General features: G+C 43.0%; 1 protein-coding gene across 1 annotated transcript in view; it reads left to right on the forward strand.

Annotated features, from left to right (window-relative positions):
- Positions 1-12,698, forward strand: part of PDE6A (phosphodiesterase 6A) — a 52,242-nt gene that overhangs the window by 17,344 nt on the left and 22,200 nt on the right. The window contains exons 6-11 of the mRNA XM_026010631.2: positions 2,678-2,744; positions 5,711-5,758; positions 8,461-8,610; positions 9,162-9,305; positions 11,352-11,417; positions 11,632-11,778. Of these exons, the coding sequence (XP_025866416.2) occupies positions 2,678-2,744; positions 5,711-5,758; positions 8,461-8,610; positions 9,162-9,305; positions 11,352-11,417; positions 11,632-11,778 (622 nt within the window). The remainder of the gene's footprint in view (positions 1-2,677; positions 2,745-5,710; positions 5,759-8,460; positions 8,611-9,161; positions 9,306-11,351; positions 11,418-11,631; positions 11,779-12,698) is intronic.

Raw genomic sequence — 12,698 nt, forward strand, 5'->3', positions numbered from 1 at the left:
AAAAGAATGAATGATGTACCCACCTGTATCTGTCAAGGTGCCAACAGATGGTAGGCGTCACGTTCAAACTAGGATAATTTGAGGAGGGTTTATATACAAAGGGAAAATTACAAAGGTGTGGGTGGATGAAGGAAGAAAACCACAAGAGAAGGTACTAGTAGTGATGCTGTTATAACCACTTCTGGACCCAAAGAGAGATTTCTAAAACCTGAAGAAAGAAGGGGTCATGCAGAACAGGCCACCTTGAGAGAAGCATTGCCTTTTAGTCAGGGAACAGAGTGAGCCCAAAGCGACCTTGCCAGGGGGGACCCAGGGAAATAAATAACCTCACCTCGCTGTTCTGTCTTCCTCTAGTCTTTGGCCAGGTCCCCCCACTGGGCCAAACCCAACTAGAACCTAGAAGGCCAAAAGTTCTGTTGATGTAGTCCCTCCTGGCACAGGAAGGAACAGGTTTGAGAGTGGATCTGGAGGGGCAGACAGATGCTATCTACAACATCATCTTAAGAAATCAACAACAAACTAGCAGAAAAATAAACCCAAAGGAAAGGATAAAGACAAGCCCAGAAATTAATAACATAGAAAGATACAAATGATGGACAAATGCCAAAAGTTGGTTCCTTGAACAGATTAACACAATTGACAAATTTCTGACAAGGCTGAGCAAGAAAAATAGAAAATCAAATGAGTTATATCAGAAATGAAAATGGGGGTAGCTTCAATGGCACAAACAGTAAAAAGATAAGAGGATATTTTGTGAAAAATAATTTAAATCTAGATGAGCTAGGCAAATCCCTGGAAAAATAAAACTTACTAAACACAAATCGAGAAGAAATAGAAAACTGTAATAGTCTTACAGCAATAAAATAAATCAAAACCTTCCCACAAGGATTGTAGGCTCAGACGTCTCCAGGGGTGAGTTCTAGGAAATATTCAAGGAAGAAATAATGCAATTCTCATGCAAATTATCCAAGAGGACAGAAAAAGAAGTGCTTGGTATAAACTTGGTAACAAAATCCAACAAGGGTTGTATAAAAAAGGAATATTCCGATCACTTGAACATTGATGCAAATATTCTAAATAAATTTTAGCAAATTAGGAATGAATAAATCACAGGGATAAAAGGTACAGCATAGGGAATACAGTTAAGGGTATCGTAATAGTATTGTATGGTGACAGTTGGTAGCAACTCTTGTGGTGAGCATAGGATAATGTATGGGGTTGTCAAATCACTATGCTGTACACCTGAAAGTTGTGTGTCAACTGTACTTCAATTAAAAATTCATTAAATAAAAAATTCATTAATTTTTTAAATTTTAGCAAGTAATAACTAAAAAGGATTATATGTGGTGACTCAGTTGGGTTTATTCCAATAATGCAGGGCTGGTTTAACATAAGAAACATCAGTCAGAAAAAAAAAAAAAAAGAAAAAGAAACATCAGTCAGTACAGTTTGCTACATTTAGAGAAACATGACATACTTATCTCCATAGAGAATTTTCTTAACTTTCTAAAAAGAATGTCTGTAAATAACTAAGTATCAGCAGAGACATGGAGCAAAAGAAAACTCAAATATACTATTGTATACTCTAGAGTTAGGCCCTACTATACTAGAAACAACCACTTCTGAAAATAGTTTGGTTTTACCTAGTAATGTTGAAAATATGTACATCTTAGAAGATGTACATCTCAATATTTCTACGTCTGAGTACATATCACATAGAACGGAGAGCAGATATACCAGACTGTGCGTAACATCATTGGTTATATTAGCCTTAAACTGGGGGAGAATGCCATCAATAATTGAATGGATATGTTGTGCTATAGTTTTACAAGGAAAAACTGTAAGTCAGTAAAACAAATGAATGACAGTAGCATGAAAAAGAGACCAAATGAAATCACATACACTGTATGATTCCACCCAAATGAAATGGAAAAACAGACAAAATTAAACTAGAGGGTACTGGAAAGGATACTTAAGTAGTAAAACAAGACCATAACTTATCATCATGTCAGAACAGTGGTTACCTTTGGAGTTAGGGAGAGGACTGCCACTGGCAGGGACAGGTCAGGAGTCTCCAAGGTGCTGACAAGGCTGTTCTCAACCTGGGTGTAGTTTAATAGATGTTCACTTTCGAACAATTCATGAAGATCTTGATGCATTTTTTCACATTTATATCTTTTCTCACAGCAAACAAGTATAATCTTACCGTAAATGAAAGATAATAATACCAAAAAAAGGTTATATTGTTGTGGGAGGTAAATAGATATGTAAAGCACCCAGCTTAGTGCTCGGTACATGGTAGGAGTTCACCACAGATGAGTTTCCTCACTCTCTCTATAGAATTAAGCTACCTTGCTCTGTGTATTATTGGAGGGAAACGATGGTGCCTGTTTTTGCCCAACAGTCAAAACAATCTGCTGAATGAATGTTGTACCTTTTCTTGGGTAATCGAACTCAGTGTGCTGCCATAAAATATTGTATTCATTGTTGTCTTTTTTCCATGTCTAAATTTGAGACAGTAAGCTGCTTAAACAAGATTTGGGGCTTATTAAGGCCCCGTGGATATAAGCAGGAGCTGAGAGCCACAAGAGAGTAGAGGGGGGCAAAGACCCAGATTCAAGATTTTAGTCCAACTGTCTCTACAGCAAAAGTGACCAGTTGTCTTTGGCCTTTACAGGAATCCACCTCCTGATCATTGGGCTTTAGTAAGTGGTCTGCCCACTTATGTTGCCCAGAATGGCCTGGTAAGTAAAACAACTTTGAAGCTTGAATCCAGTGGAAGAGTGAAAGGATTTCAAATTGAGAGAATGGGAAACACGATGGGAAGCATAGGTCTCTAAAAACTTGATTCTCTCTCATTTCTCAACTTGCTTGACCCTTGGTCCAAGGACATGAGCAGAGAATTGACATTTGAGGAAATCTGAAATACACAGAGATGTTAATCTTTAGATGGGAAGGTGCTTAGTTTCACTGACAACTAAAGATACCTACTCATATGTCGGGGACAAAAGCATGGCAGACTGGTCTTCCAGGCTCATCACAGACCAAGTCCCAGCCTCTCATTCTAGAGACCTAGTTGCCACTCTCTAGCCCTCATCCCTGCCACATTTCCAACTATACCACCTACAGCAGAGTTTAAATGCCCTACCTCCCACCCTGCCCCACTCACTCAGGGTAAAAAATGGAGTAAACAAGACCCTAGAGAGAAGGGTCTTGTCTGTTAGCTGCATATCACCCCCATATTTGAGTCTGATTACCCTTTTATCCTTTTTCAGGCACACACTACTCAATCCTGCTCACATAACAAGTTTATTTATTGAACATTTTCTATGTACCAAGCACTGTAATTGGCTCTGGGGATAGAAAGATAGATGCATCAGATACGGTTTCTCTTCTGAAGTTCACGATCACATGGGGAGATGTTTTAAACAGATTCTTATACTCCAATGTGCTAAGGACATAATAGAGATATACACAGTATATTCTAGGAACACAGAGTAGGAGGCATCTAAACCAGGCTTCACTTCCTAGAGTGTTTGTTTGAGTTTTAAAATAAATAGGCACTAGGCAGGTGGGAACAGGAAAGGAGATCTCAGGTAGAGGTGACAATATGCACAAACAGGCCTGGAGGTTTGAACGGCATGATATGTGCAGTCCAGTGTTGTTGGAATATTAGGTTTGAGACAGGAAGATGTCAAGAGATGAGGCTTGAGGGGGAGGGGAGTGCCAGATAGCAGTGGCCTTGGATGCCAGGTCATGGGGGTGGGACTTTATTCTATAGGCAGTGAGTTTTTAAGCAAGAGATTGGCATAGCCAATTTTCATTTTAAAAAGATAACTGAGAGATCTGAAGGGATTAAGAGGCAGGGCAAAAAGTACATCCTTACAAGCAAGAGAAGATGAGCATCTCATCAAAGGCATAGGCAGTGACTAGTACTATCCATGGTCAACAGCCATTGAGTACCTATGAGGCATGCAGTAAATACATTTGCTCATTTGACACTCACACAACTCTGACAGAGACAAGATGGAGAGAGGGAGATTGGGGATCAAATTTAATATCAGGAGGTTAAAACTAGCAGGACTTTGTGATTTTGAGCAGAGAAGGAGGGAGAGAAGAGTCAGAGCCAGTTTCAGGCTTCTGGTTGGATTAGTAGTGCTGACATCAGATTTGGATGTGAGATGAGGAGGTCAGTTTCAGACAAGGTGACACTGAGATATTTTTTCAGCAGCAAATGTCCAGTAGGCAGCCAAAGAGATGACTCTGAAGTTGTGGAAAGAGAGGAGGGACAGAGATGGGGTTTTGGAAGACATCAGGACAGATGTTACTTGAAACTATGTGTGTGGATGAAGTCACCAGGGAAGGTGAGAGGGATCTGGGGTGGGATACTGTTGGATGTCAGCATTTAAAGATTGGATGGAGAAAATGGAGTGTGTGAGAAAGGAACAGAAGGAGGGTTCAGAGGTCTTTGGAGTCCCAGGAGGGAGTAGTGTCACGGAAACCAAGGAAATAGGTAGTAAAAATGATCTAGCGAGATAAGAACTGAAAACACTATTGAGTTTGGCAATTAGATCATCAGTGGCCCCAATGAAAGCAGATTTGGTGGTAAGGTGGAGGTAGAAAACTGTGTGCAGTCTGGGAGGCATGGATGGGTAATGAGGAGGAAGAGAATCACAAAAGAAAAAAAGAGGAGAAAGCCTGGACGGTTCCTATGGGACCATAGGAACCCTCCCTTTGGTTCAAGGGAGGATTTCATTTTCAAGGATGAGAGACACTCTAGCAAGCTCACGGCTGAGGGGAAAGAGCTCTTGGAGAGGTCGGAGATCAGGAGGGAATAGTGGCAACTAATGGAATTAGTCTAAACAGAGGCCAGAGAGATGGTGCAAGGGGTAAGCAGTTTTGAAACAGGAGCAAAAACAGCTGGCCCCCTGAGACCACAGTATGGTCAGGGCCAATGGGACAGGCAGGTTACTTCAAGCCCAGATGGTGCCTTTTTGGAGCTAGAAAAAAGTACCCCTTCTCAGCGGGCGAAAAGAGAAAGACTAGGTGCATGGCCTTGCAAGTCAAGAGCAGGCTGGATTTCAACTCCCAGTCAGCCCTTCAGTGAAACGCTTTTGTGCAGTACACATGCTATGCAACTGTATACCATGACCCCATGCAGGGCTCTGGAGGGATCAGGTTAAGTCCCATATGTATGGTAGGGTAAATTGGTTCAATGTTTAGAAGAGGAATCTGGCAATATAAAACCAAAGCTACAATTTTTTTTCTCATCCTACTTTGGTGTTTATACCCCAAGAAAAAACTCCTTCCTTACAAACAAGCAATACCAAACCTAAATGTAATTGCCTTAAAGATGCTTAAAGTAGCCTTACTTACACTAATAATACCAAAATTGGATACAACTCAAATATTCAACAAGAAAGACATCAAAAATGAGATACTATAATACAGCTATTAAAAATGACAAATTGTCGCCTTAATTTTTTCAAAGCTTGGAGCCAAGCAAATGGCAAGAAACACTGTTTATAAGGTAGCTTTTCTGTCCAGCAGCCTCAGTTAATCATTGAAAACCATCTCGAGCATGTCTACCTGATGAAAGAATGTGAACGCCTTGGGCAAGGACGTAGCATTTCTGAGATAGCACGCAGGGCTTACTGGGTATGCTATAGAATCTAATCATGGCTCTATTATTCCTCTTCACGGCTTTCAGATTTGCAACATCATGAATGCACCTGCGGAGGACTTTTTTGCATTCCAGGTAAGTCATAATTTGTTTGTTCTCTTAGTCATCTGATGTTTTTCCCCCCAAAGAGGGTTAGAATACATTAAAACCCATCTATTTATTGGGAAGCAGTTTCAACAAACTGAAAACATGGATGGAAAAAAGTCACGTGCCTATGGAAGTGGGGAGGGAGTTACTTTGGTAAATTCCAAGGTCCTATTTGGTTTTAATGTTCACACACTTTGCTTTCTGGACTCAGGACCTTTAGCTATGCTGTTCCCCCACCCCCAAACCATCACATCCTGCCCAAATACTCTCTGCCCTTCAATATAACCTCAATTGCTATGAAACTTTGATGAAGCTTTATTGTTTCCTCTGGCTAAAATAATTTCTGTCTCCTTGGGAATTTCACGGAATATTGTTTAACACTCCATTTGATTTTGTCCATCTTTTTAACAAATATTTATGGAGGGCATCTTCTGGGCCAGGAATTGACACAGTGCTACATTGGCTGCAATGGTGGACCAGACAGACATCATCTCTGTCTCTAGGGGGCTCACGATTGTATGGGGAGAAAGCCCTGGAGTGCTGGTCAGAGAACGGCAGAGGGAGAGAAGAGGAATCTCTCTGGGGACTTAACTTAATGTGGAAGAAATCAAGGAATGTATCCCTGAGAAATTATATTTGGGCAGCAAAAGAAAGGAGAGAAGATTGTAGGAAAGAGAGAGTTTGTTGGTAGGACCTAGATTAGACCAATGACTCGGAGTGAGAGACATAGTGGAGAGTGTCAGGAGGGGATTCCAGAGAAGTAAACCAAGGCCAGATGACGCATGGCCTAGAGGGCCTTGCCAGGGAATTAGTTCCTCCTACTAAGTCTCTTTACTTTATCTTTTATTACCCTTCCTTGCTCTCAGATTAATTCCTCTCAGCAAAATATCAGCTTCTTTTGGTCAACGGTTGGGCCTTATCTTTGTTAACATTTTCAGCTCCAGGTGCCCTATCAATATTTGTTGAATTTAGCATGCTAGATGGAAGAAAAATAAATCATTATTGTAATCAGGAAATAATTAAGAAGAAAATAAAAATGACTCCTAGAAAAATTAGTGAGTTACTTTTTCACCCCTTGAAGAACGTGATGAGAGAGTTGAGTGAGAATACCCTTCCAAAGTTTAAGCTGTAGGTCTTGTGTTGGGATTTTGATCCTAGCAAGGTGACAAGCCCAAATCGTTGCTGAGAGCTGCTAACCGGATTATCACCATACAGAACCTGGTCTCTAGCCAATTAATTCAGTTTACCCACATTAAGATAGCAAATCTGATCTCGTTTTTAGATTCTAGTCTTCTTCCTCCAACTCATCCTCTACCAAGTAGCCTGCATAATTTTTCAAAACTCATGCTGCATCAAGTAACTTTTCTGCTTAAAAATCTTTAATGCTTTCTCGTTTCACTTTCGATACAACCTGTTTCCTTATCATGGCCTTCAGAAGGAAGGAATTCCCTGAAGGTTAGGTAGAGAGTTGGGGGGAAGGCAGACCTGGAACTCCTGTTCCCTGACCAATAGCCCTTTGCTCTTTAGACTGTAATCTGTATCCTACTAGAGTCACTTTCCCACCAGCTGCTGACTTCCAGTTTTCCCGAAACCATCATCATCATCTCACCACCTTAAAAATCTTAGAACTTTTGAATTGGAAGACTCTCCGAGTACAGGAAGGCTTCCTTGATTTCCTTCCCTCCTCTGGCTCCCCAAGAACCCTAACAAACTCCCCACAGGCAATGTCATTGCTCGCTTACCTTCTAGATTATGAGCAACCTGAGGACAACCTTTGTGCCTTATTTTGTCTGGGTTTTTTCAGTTTCTAGCTTAGTTCTTTGCACATTGAAAAATGTTTAATATTTTACGAGTTCATGGGAAAAGAGTCTAGAAATGGCCTAGTCGGGTCATCTCCATGTTATAAATTATAAAAGTGATAGGCTCAAACAGACAGGAAATGACTCACAAAGCGGCACTTTACCACTGATAGAGAAATTTCACCTCCCTTGTCTCATTTGTTCCATGAGGGACACCTTCTTGCTCCCATCCCCATCTGTGGATGAGACAATTGAGGGCAACAGAAAAAAATAACATGCCAAAAGTAGCACAGGAAGTCATGTCAAGAGACAAACAAACAAACAAGAACTATAATGATGGCTTGCTTAAGCACATCCATAAGTGATTGTGAGAGACACCGTGAATGAGACACTGTGAACAATCAGAAGCAGGTGAAACAGTCCAGATTCCTTTTACCTGTTGCCAGAACAGACAGGTGAAAAACAAAGCAGGGAGCCGGTTATAAAGCCAAAGGTTTTGTTGACATAGCTACAATTGGATTTCATAGCCTTGTTTACCACCTACCCACAGAAGCCCTAGTTATTTTGCAGGTCTCATTTTGTAAATATTACATGGAAAACATAGGCACTTTTTAAAGAGACCTAAATAGCTGGTGTGGCAGAAAGTCTGAAAGCTTTGTGCACAGAGGCCCGTGAACTATATGCTATTTAAACTCATCGGAACCCCTCTGGACTGTGATTATCTTTACTTTCCTCTGTTGTTGCTCATGTTGTTGATAACGAGCACATGGAATTATTTTTCCCTTGTCCTTCCCTGACTGCTATTTCTAGGGCCAGTTCTATCCAGACTTCTGAATGAAAGGTCCTCCTGAACAATAACAGATTTGTAACCTACTCTGGCTTCTCTTGTAGAAAGAGCCTCTGGATGAGTCTGGATGGATGATTAAGAATGTCCTTTCTATGCCAATTGTGAACAAGAAGGAGGAAATTGTTGGGGTGGCCACGTTTTACAATCGCAAAGATGGAAAACCCTTTGATGAAATGGATGAGACCCTCATGGAGGTATGGTTTGGGAGGAGGCCTTTGCCACTGGGTTGTGAAGTCGGCCTGTTGCAAGTGTGCTGGGGGCATTCACCTGTGGAGGGGAGGGGAGCTCACCTTGTAGACACTACCCTAACTCAGCCTCAATGTCTGCTTTCTTTGCTTGCACTTCTGCACTCCATGTGTTGTCAGAAAAATCCACCTTCCCTTTACAACAAATTTTAATTAATAAACTCTACCTTTTGGCATGTTTAGGATCCTGGCAAAAATGAGCAGAAAGTATAAAGTTCCCATATGCCACCTGTCCGCACATGGACACAACACATTCCCCTTGAGTGGAGTTACTACACATAAGAACGATGCTTTATGTGTGTTGGCACTTTATTTTAAAGTACATTCGCATCCATTGTTTTATGTTCATCCTCACAACATCTCTTGGAAGAGGGCAGCACCTAGCTGATCAAACCTGTCTTATAGCTGAGGAAATGGAATCCTAGAGTCTTGCCCTGAGTCGCAGAGGCATGATAAAGGCTGGATGTTCTGCTTCTGATTATTCTTCTCCTTCCTTTCAGTCTTTGGCTCAATTCCTGGGCTGGTCCGTCTTAAATCCTGATACTTACGAGTCAATGAACAGACTTGAAAACAGGAAGGATATTTTCCAGGACATGGTAAAATACCACGTGAAGTGTGACAATGAAGAGATCCAGAAAATCCTGGTGGGTAAAATTGTATTGTTTCTGCTCTAGCAGGGACTGCACCCTGGAGATGTGGCCAGAGCAATACTGAAGCTCCATGAGGGCAGAGACAGGTGGACTAGACTTGCATAGGGATGCCCGGGCCCCTCACATCGAACAGATGGATGGATGGATGGACCCACGAGTGCCAGAGAGTCCTACATAATGGCTGATCTGTGTGGCTTGGCGACAGCCATATCTAGCAAGCCACCTCAGTGGGGGCCAAATTTTGGCTTAATATCTCTAGAAACTTCCATTTTTCCACTGTGCTGAGTGAGGGCTGACTTAGGTAGTAGAGATGGAGTCATCCAACCACAGCACCTACTCTGACAGCCCAGTGGACAATGGTCGGTTTCTCAGAGTCTCCCTCCATGACGTCAGCTTACTTAGAAACCCAATCAGATCACAGAGGAGTTTGGTGAACAAAGAAGTATGACAGAAGGAATTAGATGTTAGTAAGGAGTCCTCACATAATTTCATCACTTTACAGTTTATAGGGCAATTTCATACTTAGGATATTGTTTGATGCTTGCAACAGTGCACTAGGGTGGGTGGGGTGAGGGTTTCTATTCCCATTGTAGATATGAATAAACTGAGGTCCAGAAAGGGGAAGTAATTTGACCCCTAATCACCCAGCTCATTAAATAGGTCTCACTTAACCTTTATCAGGATAATGTGCAAATTCTCTACCACTTTTATGAATGGGCTGCCTCATGAGGGAGTGAGCACCCTGTCAAGAGAGGTATCCAAGTAGAGGCTGGATGATCATTTGTCAGGAATGCTATAAAGAAGAATCCTACCTAGGGTAGGTTACTGGATGAGGTACTTTCAAAGATATGTGACAATTAGGGACTCATCATTCCTGGGATTTTGTTCTAAAAGAGACCATAATCTTAACAGTAAATTGAGTTAGCCAAATGGCATTGGTTAAGACGCCCAGCTGAGCTCCCCAGACCTTGCTTATAGACCTCACAAGTCGAGACAATACAGGCCAGTATTTTCACAAGTGATTTCTTAAGCTGGGAAGCTATCACAACAATTTTTATCATTTCATCCCAATAACTGATAAATTCAAAGGAGAAATCATCGAGTTTGGATGAATTGACTCACGATTTGCTTGTGTCAGACTGTGATTTCAGCCAAATGAGGGATATGGGGACCTTATGGAAGGATAGCCCCAGTGAACCCCTGAAAAGTGAGTAGACTATACTCTGGGTCAAGAAATCAGAAACAAGTAACTGGGTCCATGTCCCCCCCTCCGCTGGCTCATGCATGGTGCCGGAGGCCCAGGGAAGGAAGAAACTTGCCCCAAGTCACACAGTAAGTAAGAGGAAGAACCAGGACCATGAGCAACACCTTCTGACTCCTGGTCAGTAATAATAACAATATCAGCAACAACATTATTTAATTCTAGTGCTTACTATGTTATGTGCCAAGCACTGCACTAAGGGCCTTACGTGCTTTATTTCATTTAGCTGTACACATGTTTTTTCTTTCTTTTTTTTTTTTTTTATTTATGATAGTCACACAGAGAGAGAGAGAGAGAGGCAGAGACACAGGCAGAGGGAGAAGCAGGCTCCATGCACCGGGAGCCTGACGTGGATTCGATCCCGGGTCTCCAGGATCGTGCCCTGGGCCAAAGGCAGGCGCCAAACCGCTGCGCCACCCAGGGATCCCCAACACATGTTTTTTCAAAATGAATTGGTGTAAATCTAACCTGAATTCACCAGTTAAGTATTTATTATCCCCATTTTACAGATGAGGAAATGGAGGATCGAAGGCATTCAGTAGCACTGAGAATAAGTGGCAGAGCTCGAACTTGGACGCAGGTCCCCACAACCCCAAAGCCCAAGGCTCTGAATTTGCCTGTCAACAAATGGTGAAGGGCAGCCTCTCTGAGCTCGTGGCCCCGCTGCAAGCGCTTAGGAGGAAGGAAGAGAATGGAAGTGGAAAAGTGGAGGTATCTCTAGACCTCAGATAGAGTAACCAATTTTTTTTCTCTCTGTCTGCTACCTTGGGCCCTGACAGAAAACCAGAGAGGTGTACGGGAAGGAGCCGTGGGAGTGCGAGGAAGAGGAACTCGCTGAGATCCTGGTGAGCAGGGCAGAAGGGCCCTGGCTCTGGCCCGGAATAGGGCAGGGTGGCCCCGAGCATGTGCGGGGAGGGGGCTGCCCCTGCAAAATCTGACCCTTGCCACCCTGCTCTGATCCTCCCAGCAGGCCTGGGATGGGGACAGGGCTGGGGGCTGCGGGGAGAGACCCACAGACACTTTGTGCGCTCCGACCACTGGGCTCCCTTCCTTACACAGCAAGGAGAGCTGCCAGATGCAGAGAAATATGAAATCAATAAATTCCACTTCAGCGACTTGCCCCTGACCGAACTGGAGCTGGTGAAATGTGGAATACAGATGTACTATGAGCTCAAAGTGGTGGATAAATTTCACATTCCTCAGGAGGTAAGGTCAAAATAAGCCTCTTCGATTTCCCTTTTTCTTCTTCTTGCTTTTTTTTTTTTTTTAACTCCATCTGCAAACAGCGCGCCCTCAGCTTTGAGGATACAAAGCATTAGTCATGTTGCACTGATGAGTCATTTATCAGAAAAGAGACACACAGTTCCTCTGAACGGTGGCATTTGGGGTGCACTGGCTTCTCGAGGTGGGTTGTGAGACGCGGAGTTCTGAAGGCTGGGTATATATAGGAACCTATAGTCAAACAAGGGTGGGAAATGTGGGTGACATCAGTTTAAACAGGACGTTTCCTCTGCAGGATTCCTTCAGTGTGCCTGGAGGGACAGGAAGGTAGGGCTGGCTGGGGGGAGTGTTAAGCTCAGAACTTCCCAGACTTGTTTGATTAAAGCAGCAGTTCTCAAAGTGCTAGCTGAGAATGTATCAGAAGCACAAATTTGGGGCGCCTGGGTCATGATCTCAGGGTCCTGGGATTGAGCCCCACATGGGGGCTCCCTGCTCAGCGGGGATCTGCGAACCTCTCCCTCTGACCCTCCTCCCTGCCTGTGTTCTGTTTCAAATAAAATCTTTTTTCCAGAAAAAGAAAAGAAGCTCAGATTCTCCCTTGTGAGCGCATTCTCCTGGCTCTAATGAATTGGAAATTGTGTGTTTTATCAAAACCGTTGGGTGCTTCTGATGGGCACTCAAGTTTGAGAACCACGGATTTCAAGACCCCCCTTGTTTTCCTCCCCTGTAGCTCTCTGGGGCAGTTAGGAAGCTCCATTAGTGGGTTGAGTGGAGTGACTCACACCCACCGCGTTTCATAACAAGGCCCATTTTGCTGGTACTTAGCAGTTTGCAAAATACACTCACAGCGTTAGGGTTACCGCAGCTGTTGCTCCCCACCCCTCGGGCCCAGTGGGGCGGCGGGA

This window comes from Vulpes vulpes, chromosome 4 (assembly GCF_048418805.1).
Source record: "Vulpes vulpes isolate BD-2025 chromosome 4, VulVul3, whole genome shotgun sequence".
Lineage (NCBI taxonomy): Eukaryota > Metazoa > Chordata > Mammalia > Carnivora > Canidae > Vulpes > Vulpes vulpes.